General features: G+C 43.6%; 1 protein-coding gene across 9 annotated transcripts in view; it reads left to right on the forward strand.

Moving 5' to 3' along the window:
• AGAP1 (ArfGAP with GTPase domain, ankyrin repeat and PH domain 1) overlaps positions 1 to 20,476 on the forward strand; it is a 308,736-nt gene that overhangs the window by 118,148 nt on the left and 170,112 nt on the right. For all 9 annotated transcript variants that reach the window (XM_066189389.1, XM_066189390.1, XM_066189391.1 and 6 more), the window contains 2 exons: positions 2,487 to 2,621; positions 19,133 to 19,260. In XM_066189389.1, coding sequence (XP_066045486.1) covers positions 2,487 to 2,621; positions 19,133 to 19,260 — 263 coding nt within the window. The remainder of the gene's footprint in view (positions 1 to 2,486; positions 2,622 to 19,132; positions 19,261 to 20,476) is intronic.

Raw genomic sequence — 20,476 nt, forward strand, 5'->3', positions numbered from 1 at the left:
CCAGCTGCTCCTCACACCTTCTCAGTTCCTTCCCACTGGAACATCTCCTTTCGAGTGTATCACCAGGTTGCTGTTCCGTGTTAGAGGCAGAACACAGGTGTTGTGAATTGTTCTTGGTTCAGTTTTGGGCATCCTCATTTTCAGTGTGTCCCAGTGGTTTTGGTGGGTGTTGAAGCTTTTTTACTGTTTTTTCAGCCACGTAGTGAGGGAGCAGTTGGCCTTCCCCTGCCTCCTGCCGAGGGGTGACAGTGCACAGGGGATGTGTGGGCAGCAGGGAAGGAAGGAATCACAAACTAGCTGGAGGGAGGAAACAGATGATAAGAAGGAAAAGGGGAAGTAGGAACAGAAAAAGTCTTAGGACAGCAGAAACTCCACCAAAAAGCAGAAAGGAGCTGCTTTGAAGGGCCACGTTTTGGGCTTGAAGCTGGAGTTGAAAAGGTGAAAGGGAAACATCTCTCCACCATTTTTTTCTTTGTGCCCTTCTGACACTGGGGTATGGTTTTCAATCTCCTTCCTGTTACTTCCAGAAAAAGAAAAGTTCATTTTCTGTTGCAACACTGATGCAAAGGGGATTTTTTGAAGAGATGGAAATAATGCTAATTCTAGGAATAAGCACCAGGAAAAAACACAGCTTTTTGTCTGTGTTTGACAGTGAAATGAAATATATGAAATACATAAATGCACTTGTTAAAATACATATTTGAAATATACCCTTCATCTCATAGAATCCCAGAATAGTTTGGGATGGGAGAGCATCTTAAAACACATCTAATTGCAGCTCCATGCTGTGGGCAGGGACACCTTCTACTAGCCCTGGTCGCTTCAAGCCCTGTGTAACCTGGACTTCTTGGTTTTGTGAGGTATTCTTGAAATAAGATGTGAAATGAAATCTTTCCCAAAACATTAACACTGCCCCAGTGCTTCCAGATGTTCTCCCCCGACTTCCAAAGCCAACTCCGTGCCCCAGCCTGAGCCACCTTGGAGCAAGGAGGCAAACTTGGGGAAGCCGTGGTGTTCTGGAGCTGAGCCCCATCAGTTCCTTTCTGGTTAAATGTTATCAGCGCCCTCTGCTGATAAGAAACAGGCTCCTACTGCTCCTAATTTCTGCTTTTGTTTTTGTTAATTTGATCTGATGTGAAGGTAATGACAACATCGGTCCTGCCCGGGGCAGAGCCTCAAATGCAGCATTCCAAGAGGTGTTGAGTCCATGTTTAGGTTCAGGTGATGCTTTTTTCCCACAGAACAAATCTGCTTTGCTGCTGTGGGCTGTTGCAGATTTTAAGGAAGACTTTCTGGGCAGCTGTAAGTGCTGAAATTAGTGCCTGTTGTAGAATCCCAGAATGGTTTGGGCTGAAAAGGGACCTTGGAGATCATCCAGTGCCACCCCCTGCCATGGGCAGGGACACCTTCCACTATCCCAGGTTGCTCCAAGGCCCGTCCAATCTGGCCTGGAACACTTTCAGGGATGGGGAGGAAGAGTAACATAGTACTTCTGGGGGGGAAAAAAAAAATTCCTTTTCAAGATGGGTTAATAAGATTATCACTTCAAATAGCGTCACCTTTGTATACAGAGTTCATCACTATGTTGGAGTAGCAAGAAAGAAGCTTCTCCTTCACCTGTTCTGGTGTAAGGTTTTTTCAGCTCCTCTGGATAAACTTCAGAAACTGAAATTTCTCATTTTCAGCTTTCGTGAAAAGAAGCTCTTGGAAAGAATTATCAAGTATGATTTTTTAGAAAATTGCAATTTTTATCAACTTTTCAGTGTGTTCCCACAGCACCTCTGGGTGTATTTACAACAGAGTCTGAGAAGGTAATTTGGCAACTTAATTGCTCTCAGTTAAGTTCTATTTTTTGAAAATACCTAATGTTTAATATTTCACACTCTATAGTCACTGATTTTTACAGAAACCATTTGACATGTTTGTACTAATTATCCACTTGTTTCCTTAAATACGTTTTACAGCAGAGCTCATGTTCTTTCATGTGATTGTGTGTTTTGCTTTTTGTTTGTTTGTTTTTTTTTTTTGGCAACAACTGAGCTCAATTTATGTATTTAAAGAAAGCGAAAAGCATTGGAGGTTTTCCCCCTGGCTTTTAGAATCAGTGTAGTGGTAATGTTAATAAGGAAACGTGAATCAGAGTGATGTGCATCCTGTTTCATGACTTGTATTTAAACTCACTGCTTGGGTATTGGTCAGTATGAGAGGAGCTGGCATGAAGGTGCTCCAGGGGAGGTTCAGGTTGGATGTTAGGGAAAATTTCCTCATGGTGAGTGTTGTCAGGCATTGGAACCATCCCTGGAAGTGCTCAAAAACCCCGTGGATATGGCACTGAGGACACGTGCTAGTGGTGACCGTGGGTTGATGTTGCACTCAGTGATCTCGGGGGTCTTTACCAACTTCCACGACCCTCCCGTGACTCTGTGAATCCCAAGCTGGTGTTCCCAAGTGACCTTTAATGAGTATTTCCCCCTGTCATTATGCAGATGCCATCAGCTCCACCAACCCCCGTGTCATCGACGATGCCAGAGCCAGGAAGTTGTCCAACGACCTCAAGAGGTGCACTTACTACGAGACCTGTGCCACCTACGGGCTCAACGTGGAGAGAGTCTTCCATGACGGTACAGCTGCCTTTTCTCATCCAGCACAGCTCTCCACTCATAGCTGTCCTTTCTCAGTAACAACCCATCTGGGACCGCTCAGATACTTGCCTGCTCAGTTAAAGAAAATCCTGATTTTTAGGCATTTTTGTTGTGTTTTCTAAGGTGGCTCCTTAACTTGAACACGCTACACGTTCACTTGATGTGTTCTCCACCAGCACCTTTAGTCTTAAGCATCTTAAACTATTTTCAGTCCTTATTTAATTTTTAGGTTTCTTTGGTGCTTGCTTTGTTTTAGCAAAGTTTTCTTTGGTTTGGTTTTAGTGCTTGTGGAAAGGCCAAAGGGGCTGTTTGTGCAAAGTAGCTGAAAATGCTGCATTTGAGAACCGCAGAGTTCATGTGGTGTTAAAAATTGAGAGATAGGTTGGATGTTGGGGAGAAATTGTTCCCGGTGAGGGTGGAAAGGCGCTGGCACAGAGTGCCCAGCAAAGCTGTGGCTGCTCCTGGATCCCTGGACATGTCCACGGCCAGTTTGGGATGAGGCTTGGAGAAACGTGGGATAGGGGAAAGTGTCCCTGCCCACGGCAGGGGTGGGACAGGGTAAGCTTCAAGCTCCTTTCAAACCCAAACCATTCTGGGACTCTTTGAGAGTCTCGTGTAGGGGTTTTTATGCTTGTGGGTCCCTCCCAGATCAGGGTATTTTATGATTCCATCTATGATCCTGAAGTTGTATGAGATGGGATCTGTGCCCCCTCTAGTGGAATTTCAACCAAGTGTCCTGGGGCTTGGCTGGCTTCTCTTCTCACGGCTGAACATGTCAGCCGCTCCTCACAGCATTTTTTTGTGTCTAAAAACCTTATTAATTAAGTTTTATTGCTCCTCAGAGCTCCTTAGTGCTGAGGTTTTTTGTTGCTGGCTTCTCATTGCAAAGTCCTGCTCGGCCTGTGCTTATCTGAGGCAGCGTCACATCAGCACCTTGCAATGGGGTGTGAAAAGACACTTCAAATTTAAAAAAAAGAAAGGGGGGAAAAAAATCAAATTGTTACATGGCGTAAAAAGGCGATACATCCTAATGTTTATATTGGACAAAAAAAAAAAGTAATTTTTACCCAGGGGAAAAGAGGGAAAACATTGTAAGCTTTAAGTGGAAAATACTGACTGCACCCGTTTTTTACCCATGCTGTTGGTCAGATTTCGGAGAAGAGCATTTGAAGCTGCATCTTCTTGCTTTGCTCCCTGTTTTCTCTTGAACTGGTTGCACAAATTACTGTTTTGACTGCCGAGATTTTCTGTATTGATTAGGAGTTTCCAAGAGCCATTAGAGGGTTTTGTTAGCACATTTATTTTTGAGCGTTGGCTATAGTTAGATGGTTAATTATATATTCCAAGTCCTGGTGTTTGTGGCTCTGTCTTGTGCTTTTTTTCCCCCTTTCGCAGAGATTTTGAGAGAAGTCTCTTGGCACAAAGCTAGCGCGATAAACATGTAAGCTTTAGGAGGCTCATTTGTCTCTCTTTGGTCATAAGAAAGAATTGACAGGGATCGTGTGTTTTAAGAAATATCAGGGTGTTGTTTTACCCCCATGGCAGCCAACCAACTCTTTAATATTTGCCAGCTAATAGGATTAGAAATGCCTCTGTGTGAATGGTTTACACTTGCCAGACATGTCTGGGACCGAATCCAATTCCTGATAATTTTTGCTGTTTATTTCAGCAGGAAACAAAGCAACTTCTTAACCCCATTAAATGAGGGGGTGTGAATGAGCAGTGCAAACTGTTAATAGGGAGCACTTGATTAAATATCCCTCGGTTTGTGCTGCTCTGGGGCATTCAGGTTCAGTGTAGCTTTAATGATTTTTAGTGGCTTCTTCAGAGGGTTCACATTAGTTGGGCAACCTGGGATAGTGGAAGGCATCCCTGCCCTGGCAGGGAACGAGATGAGCTTTAAGGTCCCTTCCAATCTAGACCCTTCTGGAATTCTCTGATAGTAAACAACAACAAAAAAAATTTCCACCTGAGGATGTTCCAGCTCACAGACTTTTCTTCTGCACACAATTAGTGGGTTTTGACACCAGTTCCTGGATTGGGCTGCTTTGTTTGCAAGCTTCTTTAAAACCTTTTTTTTTTTTTGTTTCTGTGTTATGCCTTGCTGTGATGTAGAGCTACCTTTTGGAGGAGGAAATTGGAAATGGCATTGAAGAGCCTTTTACTCCTTCACTGCACACACTTTAGAAATTAAATTTCTAATTTGTCCCCTGCAAGCAGCTACTGAACTTAGTGGTCATCTGTTACGATTCTTCTGTGATAACTCATTTCCCATTTTCTCCACAGCTGAGTGGTAAAATAATTTAACTTGAATGATTATTGTTATTGTGAAAATGCTACTTTATTCTCGAGTTAAATCCAAATACCTCATTTCCAATGCTTCATTACAGCTGATGAGCTCACTGTTGATTGTAACAGATGGAATCACAGAATCTCTTTGGTTGGGAAAGACCCTTAAGATCATCAAGTCCATTGGTTCGTATTTTGTAAGAGGAATGCCGAGTAAAGGGAAAGCCAAAATCCTCCTTCACATTCTGTTATGTTAGAGGCTGTTTTCAAACCTTCACTCGTGTCCCACTGAGGTTTAATTTCATGTACTGTTGGGAGTTAAAACCTGAATTTCAGGCTGAAATAAAAAAGGAGAAGTTCCATGTTTCAAGGGTTTAGTTTAGTAATGTGCCCAGTGATGGAGGATAATAAATCCTTTCTTATTGCTTGGTATTTTGAATAGTTGAACAAGAGAATTGCATTTTAAAAATTAGATAAATGTTAATAAGATCCATTTTGCTGCATATTCCCAATTAAGAATTAGAGACTTTCCCCCCTGCTTATCAGAACGGATTCTATCAATGACATTAGAAATGATTATATTAATACTTCTCGTCAGCACAGTATTGTAATGACTGTGTACTGCCCCAGGATGCCTTTTTAATGGTTTTAGCCTTCTTGAATTAGCTTGATGTACCATTAATGCATGAGAATTGCTTTTATTTCTGTTCATGGTGTATTCATAACTGCGCATCTTGCCCTGCTTTACGTTCGGATTTTCCCTGACCCATTTAACTGTGGGCCGTGCGAGTCTGACGCCACAAAGGACCAAATGTTCAAATATTTAGGAGATAAAATTTTACTGTCACAAGGCGTGAAACAAAAGGGTTTGAGTCTAACTTGGGTTCAGGGTTGAGTCTGTCTCTGTAGCTTAGCAGTTCAACCCAAGGTTGTTTTACCTCATCTAGGTGGCTGTAACACCAGGATTTTGATCTAAAACTGCCCAGGGTAACGATAAACCTGTGGCTATTGAGGCAGGAGTTGCAGGTATGTGATGGCAGAGGCCACTGCTGCCTCACAGTTTGCACTTCGCTCCAGTGCTGTGCTGCTGCCAGTATTTTTGGATGCTTTATTTGCAGATTACCTAGTGTTTTATTAAGGAACGTGTCTGCTCTGTGTAATAAATCTACCAGAAGTGTTTTATTTCTAGACCCAAACTGTATTTCCCGTGTGCCGTTGAACAAAGGCGCCCGAAAGGAGAGAGCTTTAAAGCGCCATTTCTCTGGGAAGGGATGGGAGATGACAAATCAATCCCGGTGCAGCCGGATTGAGGGGAAGGGCTGTCACTTGCCATCAGCTGTATCAAGTCAGCTTTTATAGATGTGTTTTCATTAGGAAACGTTAATCAGCCTAATAGGAAGTAAATAAAAGGGAAGTAAATTGGTCCCATCCCAGCAGCTGTTTTGGGAAGATCTGACATTCACTCCGACACTGGATGTGGCCTGATGGAATCTCTGCTTGGGGAGCTGAGCTGGGCTGGTGGGGTCCCCAGTGCAGGGCACAGTGAGGCAGCAATTCCTTTGGCTCCTGAATTCCTTGGAATTCCTTGGATTTCAGCTGAGCCTTCGGGAACGTGGCGTCTGCGGTGATGAGCTTATCTGGGCGCTCAGGCTGGTCCCACATGGCCTGGATCGGCCTGCTGACTCTTTGGCAGGCCCCCATGCTTCAAAACCACTGGGAAATCAATATTTCGGCTGGTTCCGTGTTTGTACTTTCATGGTTTGTTTAGTTTTGGGGTTTTTTTTGTAAATGAGAAAGTGACATGAGGGGGTCAATTTCTTTTCCTCGATCTTACGGCTTAGCCTGGAGCAACAAACGCGCAAGCCGCGTTCATTTTAAGCCCCCGTGCACTCGGAAGGCGTTTCAGTTTTAAGCTCTTTTTCGGACGTTGGTTTTGACGTTGAAATTCCCGTTTGATGCTGGTCGCCGCTCCGGTTCCTGGGGAGGACGCCAGGGGGCGCCGCAGCCGCGGCGTGAGGGGCCCGTGATGGCGGCGGGCCCGCCTCGGCCCTTTGTGTCGCCGCGCCGGGACGTCCCGGCGGCCCGCCGGCCAAATTCGGCTGGAAAAAAGACGATATCAACGCACAGATCTGGTCGCCCTGGCCTTGTGAAGTGTTTGTGTTTTATTCCGAACTTAGTTCAGCTTCGCCCTTGCTCGTGTTTTGCCTTTACGCTTACTTTACCCTTCCTGCCTGCTTGCGGCTCCTGTGGGCCATTAATAAGTGAGAAGGTTTAGTTTGGAAACAAGCATTTCACTCCACCTTTTTTTGTTTTTTTTTTTTTTTTTTTTTGGCTGGTTTCCAGGTAATCTCTCAGCCCCGTTCCTGCAGATGACGAGTTCTGGTGTCATGGATCAGGCTGCTCGTTGCTGTAGGGAGGCCCAGTGTTAACTCGCAGGAGGAAATTAACTAATATCCAGAATTTATATAACATAGGCTTGAAATGAGCGGTGCGAGTGGAGCAGTGCTTGGTGAAACAGGGGTGAAGGAGCCTTCATCCTGGGGAGCAGTTGGCATCAGTAGGACTGGGCTGCAGAATGGATCCAAATCCTTGGATTTATATTTTCTGACTGATTACCAAACTTCACTCTTTACACGCTGCAGTTCAAGATTTTTATTTTTTTTTCCTCTTGTCCCTGAGGAGTTACGAGGTCTCTGTGCAGTTTCCCTCGTGCTTGGTGCTGTCCAGTGTCGCTGCCATGCTGTTTGGTGGGCACAGACTTCACCTTTTTGCCATTTTTTTGTGAAATTTGCAGCAATTTTGGAGGCTTTGGGGACTTTGAGGCTGGGACTGCTCCATCAGGTTTTTCAACACCGCACTTGGATCCACAAATGTGCGAAGGAAAGAGAAGAGACCTTCCAGTGACTTGTCTGCATCCATTTTCTCATGCTTGGAATCAAATAATGGGATGGGGAGCTGTAGTCCAGGGTGTGGGATTTAAGAAGTGCTACAGTGAGCACAGAGGAATCGAATGATGTCATGCCAGTAAAAGTTCCAGGGAGGTTTTGATTTTTGCTCTGGTGTGTCATTCGGTAGGTGACTTAGAGAAAACCATAACTTCTTGCAGAACTTTTCATGTGACTCTTAACTTTATAGTGGTTATTTTATGACACTTCCTTTAAGTCTTAATATGAAGAGTATGCAGTAAGGCAGGTTACTTAAAAATCTGGAGCTGAGCTGCTGATTTTATGCAGTAGGTGACAGCTGTTCAATTTTTTTGCCAGTACAATAAATGCAAGACCTACTTCAACACAGGCGAATTCTTCATTAAATGGTAACAAGAACATTAATAAATCTCGGCAAAATGCAAAAGAACTCAGGTTTTCAGTAGTGACGATTCAGTATTAGTCCAGTGAAGTCATATTCTGTAATGTAAACTCTAACTGAAATCCTGGGGCAGGAAACAAGGTGGTTGTTTGGGGGTAAATGGCCTTTTTTAAAATTTTTACAGTATACCTGAGGGAGGCAGAATCAGTCTGTTTGACAGACTCGCATGTGTTGCGCTTGGGAGATGAAGTGTTATAAACGCATTCGTGGAGTGTCTGGTGAGCAAGTAGGAATGGTATTCCCTTAAAAACAGGAACAGAAGCGACAAATTCTGGAAGAAGGAGAAAGTTTAAAAATTCCTTATCTTTCTAATCTCTGCTGTTCTCAGTAAAGACACCAGGAGCTGCAGAATAGAAATAAGCCATAGGTAAGTTTTGTCATGCTGCAGTTCCTGGTGGAGCTGGTGGCAGAAGCTGAAAAGAGCAGTGATAGTTTCTGGGATTCTTTTTAAGCCAAGTGGCCTGAACAGCAAACTGATGGCACAGCACGGCTGTGTCCAGGGAGAGGGTTTAAAAACAAACAAACAAATAAATAAATGAAATACTGCTCGGTGGTACCTGTTAGAGTGAGGGTTCTTTAGCAGCTGCAAAATGATGCTGTGGAGGAGCTGACCGCAAGGTTAGGTGAGGGCCAGGAAGGGCTTCAGCAGCAGAGTGTGACCTCCACAAAGTGCCAGTTTATATTGGCTTTATTACAGCCAGAACCTTTTTCTTCTTCATGTCTGCTTTATTTCCAAGTGTTCTGCGTGAACTGTGCCTCATTTGCTGCATTTTGGAGGATGCTCTGCCTTGCCCAGCATATCGTCGTCTCTCTTCCTACTGCTATGCTCTTTTTTACACTGCTGTGGTTATGGTTTGATCATTTAATCTGACTTTTTCTTCTTAATTTATTTATTGACAAATCTTAAAGCCCATTCACCTCGTCTGCTGCTTCATGCCATGTTCTGTACAGCTTGTCCAGCCAGCCTTCACATACAGAGGGCAACATGAAATGTCTAAAGCTTGATTTTTAATTTTTTTTTTTAGTTATGCTCAATACATCTTCCCTTGGCCATTGGTTTTAACTGTCCTTTGTGGATTTCTCTTTAAACTTGCTCGCAAAAGAAAATGGCTTTGCTGGCTTAATATTGACGAATGGAAGATTGAGAGCTAACCCATGAGATGTGTTGTCTGAAGACAGAAAAGGAAGGGAAAATGCCCTCTCTGCAACTTCATTCTGTTCTGGGTGTGTTTAGGAACATTTATTAAAGAGAAGAGCCCGCCTTGCCCCCTTATAATGAGGAGATGCTTTTGTCTGAGATGTCAAACGTTTAAAACTGGTGTAATAAACATAATCCTTTTGTAACCTGCTCTGTTGTATAACAAACACATTTTCAGCATCAAAGTTGATTATTAGCATAGCTGGTTCCTCAAAAGCCATTTCCAATACGCATTGCAAATCGTTGCCTTTCAGCTAATCCGTATGCATATGCAGATCCCATTGAGCTGTTTGCTTGGCCTGGATTAGCATCATGCATTCAGCCTTTAAAAGCCTCCCTGGACGCAGGGGGGTGGTGTGTGGAGCAAGGCACAGTGGCGGCATTCCCTTGGAATTCCTGTGCCGGCAAACTTCCAGCGCTGCTGCCGAGTTTGAGATGAGTTTTTCCTTCTTCCTTCTCTATAAAGTAGAGAATTTTTAATTGTGTGTAATGGATTTTGAAATTGAGGCTAGGCCTGATGAGGTGGTGCTGCACGGGACAATTTGTGCCCACCAAAGCTGGGATTTCTGCCCCTTCCCTCTTTGCACCGATGGTGTTGCATGATTTCCATCAAGTGTCAGTGCAAAGTGAAATTTATCTGTAAGCTCCTCCTTTCATTTCAGTATCTGTTATTGGCCAGTGCTAAACATCGAGGCTATGGTTCTCTGCATCATCTCTGTTCCTCACTGGTCTGTAAGCCAGACACAGCAAGGTCAGGTCCTGCCTGCTGCAGGATCTGATCAATATTTTGTGGAAAAGAGAATCCAGCACAACATCCTGTTGTGCAATTTAAGAGATGAGTCTAGAGAATAGAGCTACTTTTTGAACGGCCTCTCTTTGTGTATTTTGGCCATTTCTTTAGCTTGGTCTTTCCAGGGGTACCAGTCTGGGATCCCTGTGGACTTGTTTCAGCAATGCATGCTGCATTTTGGTTAGAAGGTAAGCTAAAATCAGGAAGGAAAATAGTTAGCAGATGGATGAGACTGTGTGGGGCTGCCTCAGTTACGAAAATTATCCCAAATACTAAATGTGAACACAGGGGCTCAACAGGTTTTATTAAGGGATTAGGAAAACTGGGGGAGACTTGCTTCTAGGTGTGGCACTTGGGGATGTGGTTAGTGGTGGCCTTGGCAGTGCTGGGGTAACGCTTGGACTCGGTGATTTTAGAGGGCTTTTCCAGCTTAAATGATCCTGTGATTCCTGATGGGTCCCCTGGGAGTCTCCATGTGTGACTTCACTTCATTATCTGCTGGTGATTGATCACAGTTTGCTGTTGTTTGGTTCTCTTCGATTTTTCTCTCTCTTTTTTTTTTTTTTTTTTTTTTTCTGGCTGCTTATAGCCCTGGACTGAAAGTTTCCTGCAACTTTCAAAACTTCAAATTAAATTTGTCACAGATGACAGACATGTTCCAAAAAGTGTCTTTTATCCGAGTCAGAATTTATTCAAATTCTGACTCTGATAGAAGACATTTTTTAGAGTGTATTTGTCATCTGTGACAAGTGCATTCCCTCAGCAACCTCTGTGGAGTGCTGGCTTATCACTTTCAGTTCAACAATTATTATAAAGCTGGTACATGACTAAAAATTGAATAGGTTTGCTAATAAATGTGTGAATGTGGGTTCCTTTCAGTTTCACCAGAAGATCCTGTTGTGTCAGGTGTCTGCACTGTCTCACCTTCGAGGAGGCTGAAGGTGGCTTTCAGAGCCACAGAACCAATTTTAAATTAAGGCAGAAGTTTGTTTTTCTTCAAGCTCTATCTGCACTTAATGAAGAAATTTTATTGGCAGATGCTGAAGAAATATTTTTTTCCATAGAAAATTGGATTTGGGGCATAAAACTTGTTAATGTTAATAAAGACAGGTCATTACTGGTCTCAAGTCAGATATGCAAACTGCAGGAGATGGAGTGCTGCTGGTGGCACTTGAGCTGCTGCTACTTTTGTGTGAAAAAAGCCCTGGTGAGGAGTAAATCAGCCGGAGTTGAGCACATGTACAATCGCCTCACTCCCATCATTTATGCCCCTCCTGATGCCTGATGCACTCGCTTGTGTCTTAGGCCTGGTAATTTACAGTCTCCCAGAAAGGTATGTTTAGATTTAAGCTGTGCAATAGTGTAACTAATGAGAAATAGAGGGGAATTTATAGCACTTGGTGATTGATAGGCCGAGTACCTTGACATTAATTGAAATCTGAGGACTCCCAGCTGTCTTTCAGTTAAAAAAAATTAAAAAGGAGAAAAGGAAGTGTTCTTGGACAAGTGAAACTGTTGCTTTGTAGCATTTGGGAAGCAGTGTTTGTGTTTATGGAGAGCATGGTAGGGATGAAAAGGTGGGATTCCCTAAGGGGCTGTTCCCTAAACACCTGCAGGCACTGGTTGATCTGCCCCCCTGGCAGTATCACTCAGCTTCTGCTTTTACAATCCCAGTGTGACTTCAGTTGTCTTTCCCTGGGATTTTGGCCCCAGTTCCGTCTGGAAACTTGGCTGGAGAGTCAGCACTCCGTGCTGCTCTCCCCTGTTTAGCAGAGGCGCTCAGGCCTCTGTTGTGTGACAGATTACCTGGATAAATACTTGGCGTTAATCTCTCACTTAATGGCGCTGTTTAACCGGTCATTTCCACGGGGAGCACACAGCTTTCTCCTCTGCTGTCATCCTCTAAATGCACCGTTCTTGCTGGAGCTTAGTCTTGTGAAAATGTCTACGTTTTCCCATTAAGCGCTTAAAAAGTAATAAAACTAAAGCCATTAGCCTTCACTCGTCAGATCTGTATCAAGAGAAATATTCTTGGGCACCATAAATCTGATCAAGTGTTCGACATTTATATCATTCGACTTCATTCTCTGGAAATGGACCTTTGGAGGTAAATTGCATTAAGTAGGGCAGTTTAAATTTTTAATACAATCTTATTGTAACTGTTAGCAAATGATTAAAGTGCAAAGGGGGGGCTTATGTGTTTTGGGAGATTTATGTGAAATGCTCTATGATGCTTCTGCTCTGGCAGGGAGCTGCTTTTGTGACAGCTGGATGTGCATAAGCCCACAAACCCAAAGGATTTTTTGCCTTTAGTGATGGAGGAGATGACTTCCTATCTGCTGCTGGATTTCTGGAGGGTGTTTCGGGAGCAGGATTCATTCCCCCTGCAGTGAAGCAAGGGATGTTGGTAGCACAAAGCTTAACTCTTTCTCAACGGGCCTCTGTGTGCCTGAGAGGTGGATTCGGATGGCTCAGTGGGCAACGAGCTCGTGGGCTGAGGTGGTTTATTTAATCTTATTTTGGTCCTTGGTGGTTTGTTTTGAGGGAGGTTTTTCTTTAAAGTAACAGAGCATTCTCTAGCTTGAGTTTTGATGAACAGCCTGGATAAGTTGTGCTTTAGAAGCAGGGATGTGTTAATGCACCTTTTGTTGGTGTTGCTGTAGCAAACCTGGTTGCTTTTTCCTGAGGATATTCACATCTTGAGGAATAATATCTGTGAACATTTAATGTGATAAACGTGATATTTGTTCAAAGTATTACATAACTTTTTTCTTAGCTATCCCAGCAGTCATAGCACTTGTTTTGGAACCTGCTGTGCCCTGTCTGGATGTAGCTGTGTGATCTCACAGTGTGGTTGCACCTCTGACTTCAGACTTTGAGCCATTAGGTAACAATTTTGTGTCATTTTGGCAGTTGAGAAAAGAAAATCATTGATTATTCTGGGGATTTTTTTGGTGAGCTTTTTCTTGAAGGTGAATTAATAGAACCATCTGGATGAGGCACGAGTTAAGTTGCATTTGATTTAGTAAGTGTGGTTAGTTTATTTTTTTCTGGAGAGTTGGTTGATCTGAGATGCACTAATATAACCAGCAGCTTTCTATCACTTTGTGTCCTTTTCTGTGCTCTGTTAGTGAGCCCACTGGGTGAACATGAATCTTCAGAAAGGAGAAATGTTCTCTATGAAAGCAGTCTTTTGGTAATATGTGCCCCAAAATGGGCTTTCTGTTAAGCTGCTTCAAAGTGGGAGTAGGAAATTACTCACTAAGGTGGTAAAATCCTGAAGCATCATAATTTTCTGTTACTTAAATCTGTGGTTTGATACGATTAAAAAGTGATTCTGTGTTTTGACATAGAATTAAATACATGCAATGATGTTATCCTTAAGAATGTTACTCTTAAAGGGTAATTAACAACTCAGTTGCTTCCTTTATGGGCATTTTACAATACATATCAATTTGACAACATTCTCTTTGAATCTTTCCAGTTTGACTTTTTTTTTTCTTGTTTCAGCATTTTTTTTAACCGTGTGAATTTAAAATCATAACTCTGTGTGGGATATAACAGGATTTATGACTTGATTCTACCCTCATGGAAAGGTCAGCAGAGCTCCATGAGAGACTGGGGAGGTAAATCCATGTGCAGAAGAGTTTACCTGTGCGTCTGGCACAATGTTCCCCTTCAATCCTCGAGTCATGTGCTTCTACTTGCAGCACAGGTCGAGCAGTGGAGAAAACACAGGTTTGTTTTTTAAATTGCTTCAGATGCCAGATTATTTCAAGTGGATTTATTGGCATATTTGCTTACCTCGTCTTGGCAGGCAGTGATTTGCATGGAAGCTGGGAATAAATGATGTGCAGTGTTAATTAGAGTTACCTGTGGAGGAAAAAAAAAAAAAGATGTGTTGGCATTGATTAAAGATATCTAATACCAAGCCTGATTTACAGCTGTGTTTTCATATCTTGTAAGACAAGGTTTAAGAAGCAAAGATTTGTTAACCAAGCACTTTGTCCTGTAAAACTTCCTGGTGCTTTTGGTGCCTTGCACTGCAGATTTATATCTTTTTGGTCAATTTGACGGATCTTTTTTGGTCATTGAGGTTTCTCCCAGGAAGTTCCACCGCAGGCTGTTAGAGCATGGAAGGGGTTTGTGCTCAGTGCCGGGCAGGAACTCGTCTGCCCTGGTGTGACTTTACAGTGGCACTGCTTCTTCAGGCAAAGTAGCTTCAGACATTTCTGGCTGCACGTGGCCAGGAATCAGCCGGATAAATTGCCATTTCCAAACTCCAACATCAGAACTGTCCAGCACTCATTTCTCTATTACACCTGACAAGGGGGATGCCAAGCTCTCCTTTCAAACAGAGAAGCATAAATGTTGTTTAGCCTACAGAATGGATTGAATTTAAAATAACAGGCACAATGGCCTTAATAGTGGCTACTTACAGTAATGTTCCCCATTTGGAAGCGTTTGTGGTTAAGGCTTGCTCTGGTAGTTATTACTGCCTCTTCTGCAATATGTAATTGTGGAATAAATTTACTTTTATTGAACCCTTACTTATCCTGTAAACATGGAATATTAAGCTACAAGGCAGCTGCTGTAAAAATGTAAGCTGCTATATATCTTCACTTCTTCCACTTGTGTTTTTTAAGGTAAAAGCAAATACTTGCTCACACAAAGCTCCCAATTTTGCATTGTTTTTTTTTTCTCCCCAAACAGTTAAAACAGGTATTTTTTTTAAACAAGTGTTTATCCCTGCTGATTTTTTTTCTCTCAGCCATCAGCATTCCAGGCTCAACTAAAAACCATTTTCTGTCTGTCCATCAGAGAAGGAAAATTTCCTGCATTCCCATCTTTTCCACAAGTGGCAGATTTTAGCTGAACCTGCTGTTTACTTGTTCTTGGACGTGCAGAGGAGATGAATGGCCGTACACAGGTTTTTATGAGAAACCAGTTTTGATTGAAGTGGTAATTGGAGAAGAGTGTTTGCATCTCCTAAAATATGCAGCACCCCTGTACTGTGGTCACTGAGAAGAGAAATGGCACCAGATGTTACAGATCTTGTACGCCTGGAGTCTTCCCTTTTAATATTCCAAGCTTTCCTTGGTTGAAGCAGAGAGGAATAACACAGGGATAACTGTATTCCCTGCCTTTGGGAATGAAACGCGATCAGACTGTTGGTACCGTTCGGTGTTTTCCAGAATCCATCTTAGGAGCAGGGAGAGATCGGGTCTCAGCCTAGATGAGGTTTCCCTCAGCTCATCTCTTGGGTCCTGTGGAGCGTTCTCAGTTTCCTGAGACGTGGAGCTGGATCAGACTCTCACCTTGTGCCTTGAACTTCTCCTGGGGAGTATTTTCCCCGTAGGTCTCTGCCTTTCCTGTCCTTGTCCTTGGATGGAGCTGGGCTAATGAGATCGAGGAGGAGGAGCTGACGTGTGGACAACCCTTTGGACAAGGCATGACAGCTGTGTCAGTGCAGCTCCTCATGGGGGTGAGCTCCCAAACGGAGCACCAAGAGGAGTCAGTTCCTCCTGCGGGCACAGCCCTGGTCCTCCCACAGGGAATTCAGCCCTGAGAGCAGAACGGGGGGGCTTTGCTTGAGGAAAATGAGCGTGTGCCCACATAGACACGGAGATCCGCAGAGCTGCAGTGTGGAAACACGGATGTGCGGCTCCAAGCTCTCCTGCTTAGGGCTCCCTGAAAACCATGCGGGCAGGGAGGGAGCGAGAGATGCTGAGGAATGAGTGGGTTTTGACTAACAAAACGCAGTGTTTGAGATGAAAGTGGCAGGGGGTTGGAAGGTTAATTTTGTTGTGGTGCGCTAGGTCAGGCATGGAAGAAGAGGCATTCAAGCCAAGAGTTTTCCCTCCCAACTCGGAGCAGGAATTTCACATGCTTTTAATTATCAATGCCTTCAAGCAGAATACAACTCCCAGTCATTCTGGCTCGTGGAATTAAATTTAAATGTATAAAAAATAAATGGCAGTCCTCCCTCCCCCCCACCCCGATCAAATATTTGCTAAATATCAGTTCTCCTTGTTTACAGCTCCAAGTATCCGTGGCATATCCCTGTTTATTTGCAGAAGAGTTCTTCAGTTTGCACATAACTTTTGTTTAGTTTTTCATAATACTGATATATTGCAATAAAATCTGTCCCAAATTGATAGCTTGAGTGTGTAAGAGTACAGACAATTCAACTGATTTTTAAAAATACCTGAAATGCATCTCACTCCCTGGATTATTTTTGATATCTGCCATAGGTTAAGTGGGTATGCATCTGTCTTAGAAATAATTTTTAGATAGTGTTAAATTCAAATACTGTGTTCAGAAGCAGCTTTGGAATGAGACAGAACCTGAAAGTCTTGGGACAAAAGTATTTCTGCTTTGTATGACAATGTTGTTCTGATGGAGTGAGGAGCTAAGAGATTTGAGGTGAAGAATGGTCTATTTTGACCCCACCTGTGTCCAGTTTGGGGCCCCCAGCATAACGGTGTGGAGTTGCTGGAGTGAGTCCAGAGGAGGCCATGGAGACGCTCCAAGGGCTGGAGGCAGGCTGGGAGAGCTGGGGCTGTTCCCCTGAGAAGAGAAGGTTCCAGGGAGACCTCAGAGCCCCTTGCAGAGCCTAGAGGGGCTCCAGGAGAGCTGGAGGGGGATTTGGGACAAGGGATGGAGAGGAGAGACAGGACACAGGGAATGGCTTCCCACTGCCCAAGGGCAGGGTTAGATGGGATATTGGGAATTGCTCCCTGCGAGGGTGGGCAGGCCCTGGCACAGGGTGCCCAGAGCAGCTGTGGCTGCCCCTGGATCCCTAGAAGTGTCCAAGGCCAGGCTGGACACTGGGGCTTGGAGCAGCCTGGTGCTTTGCTGGTGTTCAGGTCATGTGTTGAGTCTCTGAGTTCACACTGTCTTGGGCTTCTTCCCCTTCCTTGCCCAGTCTGCGCCGTGTGTGTCGATGTGATGCTACCAACACTCCTGTGCTCACGCTGAAGGGAAGAGGTAAATATTTTCCTTGGCTAATTATCTCTCCCATGTGAGAGCAGGAGCTGTTGCAGATGAGGTAGTTTTCACTCATTTGTGGTTTTTGTTCACTTTTGGTCTCAATTTCGGTCTTTTCCACGTACGATGAAGACAAATCCATGTGCATGTGTTAAAATCTGACCTTTGGTTTGCTCTCTTCACTCGCTAATGTGTTTTAAAATATTTTAATATATGGCTTCCCAGGCTCCAGATCAATAACCCAATGGGTCTGAAATGACAGAGTGCTACGATATTCCCCTTTAATTTAAACATGATTAGCTGATGAAGGTTATGATCAATATGCTAGGGGAAGATAAATTAATTGATATCATCCTTTCAGGATGATAAGAGGCCTATTGGAGGTGGGATGTAACTAATGAAGCTGCTTCTTCATATATATGAGCCATTCTTTATACAATGTGTTCTCACTAAATCACGGTTATGCCATCATTCATTTACATGAAAAACATAAGCCACAAACCAGTTTGTTATTAAAATTGCATTCATTTGAGAAGAAACTATGCTTACACTGCCCCTGCCTGTGCTATAATGTAGCGAGGGAAAAGAATCTTGGAATTTACATAATTATCTTTTTGTGCTTTCCGAACGAGACAGACTTGGTTCTGTTGGCTTAATTCCAGCGAGTTTCTGGGGGACTTTTTAAGGAGATGCCAGTAAATGTCACTGGTTGTGGTGGAGGTGTTGCAAGTGACTGCAGACTCCTTGGCACAAGTTTCATGAAGTGCTTCCCTTCACGAAGAAAACTGCAGGCGAGGAAGCTAAATTTAGTTATTGGCATTTTTGATTAGCCGCTACACGACTACCTGTTTCCAAAGATGGAAGTTTTGATTCGTTTTTAATTTGTGACTCAAAAGGTAGCAAGAAATATTATTTTTATGTATTTAGGACAGAAAAAGAGCTCCTTCTAAAGGCTTTAGCTGATTGAGCAGCAGGAACTGAAGTTCCAGTGTGTGATGGGACGAATTTCTGAAATAGTTAGACTTGTTTATATTGAAAAATTGTAGGAGAGGTTTGAGGTTGCTGCATTTCACATCAGTTCTATTTGATCTTTTTTATTATGGGTCTGCCGAGCTGTGTACAGAGATGTTAATGGCTCTGATCCCTGTATCCATTTGATAAATGCTGCTTTTCCTTCCATGCTGAAGAAAAGGTCTTAATAAATTGCAAAACAAATTAGGCATTTTTCCAGCTCTGCTGCTGCTGCTAAGGAATAAAAGCTAAAATTAGAAATCTTCATGCAGTTACTTTCCATAAAGAATTTTACTGGGATGTGTGGTACCACCAATCCCGGTATTTATTTGATGCCAGGGACCCTTTTTCAGTTCTACTATTCCAGTTACCTTTGGTTTGGGCTCCAAAAGGGATCGTCCTGGTGCAATGGCTGTTAAAAAAGGGAAATCCATCTTATTCCTTGGCAGCAGAGACCACGTGTCTTCTTTCAGCGAGGAGAATATCCCAAAGAAAGGAAAATGTTTGCCAACTTGAGCCATGTTAGTGTGGTGGTGTATGCACACAGGGGTCTTGGTCCTGGTTTTGTTTTTTTGTCATTTTTTTTTCCCCCGAGTCCTGTGGTGTTCACCTGGTGGAATGAGACTTCTGGAGTCACATTCTCCTTGTGGAGAACTGAGCTGGAGTCTCCCATGGAGCATCATGGAAAGCCAGCAACCTTCATCTTCCCTGTGATACACTCAGTTTTTGGAGCAGGCTTTGGTGGTGGAACCCCCTCTGTTTGTTGTTCACTGTGTGCTTCCCTGCCGTGCCCTGCTTTCCACGTGTGCCCTGCCTTACCTGCCTGGATGTTTTGTTTCCCTTCAGTTGCCCAGAAGATCGTTTGCACCAAGAAGAAGCAGCAGCTCTCAATCGGACCCTGCAAATCTCTACCCAACTCTCCGAGCCACTCCTCCGTGTGTTCTGCCCAGGTTTCTGCCGTACATATCAGCCAGGTACAGATAAAATAAATGCTTGGGAAAGGAACTGATAAGCTGCTTTTCATCTCTGGTGTATTTCGTGCCATTTCAAGTGCTCTCTTTGCTGCTTGAGTGGTATTGCGTTTTTTTTAATGCTGTCAGTGATCTGTAGTTTGAAGTGATATTTGAATTTTTTTTTTTTTAGATTGGCTTGAGTTCAAAAAACAAAGTAACAAAGCAGAATAATTTGGTTTTAAAGCCTGCTTGGATTGATAAGCCTGCTTTGATCATTCTCATTGGTACCCAGCAGCTTGCAGCTCTGAGTAGGCCAGCCATTACAGTTGCAGGATTTGCTGTCTTATGGTTTAACATCCCCTTGCTGTGTTTTTGGTGGTTACTCTCACTCAGCTGTGCTGAGCTGGTGTATCCCAGTGGTCAGAGTGCTGGAATTTTACACTTGATGGTATTTTGAGAAATATATGGCTAATACCAAAATTTTCTGACTTGCACAACTTTTTCCCACGTGTGTTTTACCCTATCCTGTTTCCCTGGTGATGCCCTTCTTCAGTGTCTTTTGTTTCCTAGTGTCAAGGGATGATCTCTGGGCATGTCCCCAGTTGGGATGGATGTAAACTGAATGATGTCAGATACCCACGGCCATTCTGGTGTGGTTTTCAGTCTAAACTCAGTAATATGCAGGTTATTTTGCAGTCTTGAGCCACCTGCGTGAGGATTTGTTTGGACTACGGACCTCTATCCCATGCAGTGCCTGCTTTTTGGCAGAAGGGAGTAACTTCTCCCACTGGGTTATAACCCTAAAGATGCAGGTGCCAGTTCTCTGCTGTGAGTTAACTCCACTTCAAGCTGAGTCCTGATACGACCTCAGACTGTGACTGTGGTTTTTGCTGATGAGCCCAGAGAGATTGCTGGAGTTCAGACCCCCCTTTCCAAAGCAGGTGCTGAGTGAGGTGTGCTGTTCTTCAGAAGAACCCTGGCACCTTCTGGTGAAGGACAAGTTCTCTCATGGGAGAGGTTTTCCCCTCTCTGGCTTTCCTCAGCTGCTCTGTCTCTGACCAGTTCGTGGCCACAGGCCCTTGGAACTCGCCCTCTCTGAGGGCATTTCTTGTTAATGAAGTTTTTTTGGATGAAGGACATCAAATATCTGGGAGTTCACCGGTTTCCTACCCAAGTCTAGTTTGAAGGTCAACGGCAAACACCAAATTCTCCACCAGTACCATCACCTATGCAGCAA

The sequence above is a fragment of the Chamaea fasciata genome, unplaced genomic scaffold (assembly GCF_029207755.1).
Source record: "Chamaea fasciata isolate MVZ Bird 193981 ecotype frontalis unplaced genomic scaffold, bChaFas1.0.hap1 SCAF_8, whole genome shotgun sequence".
NCBI lineage: Eukaryota > Metazoa > Chordata > Aves > Passeriformes > Sylviidae > Chamaea > Chamaea fasciata.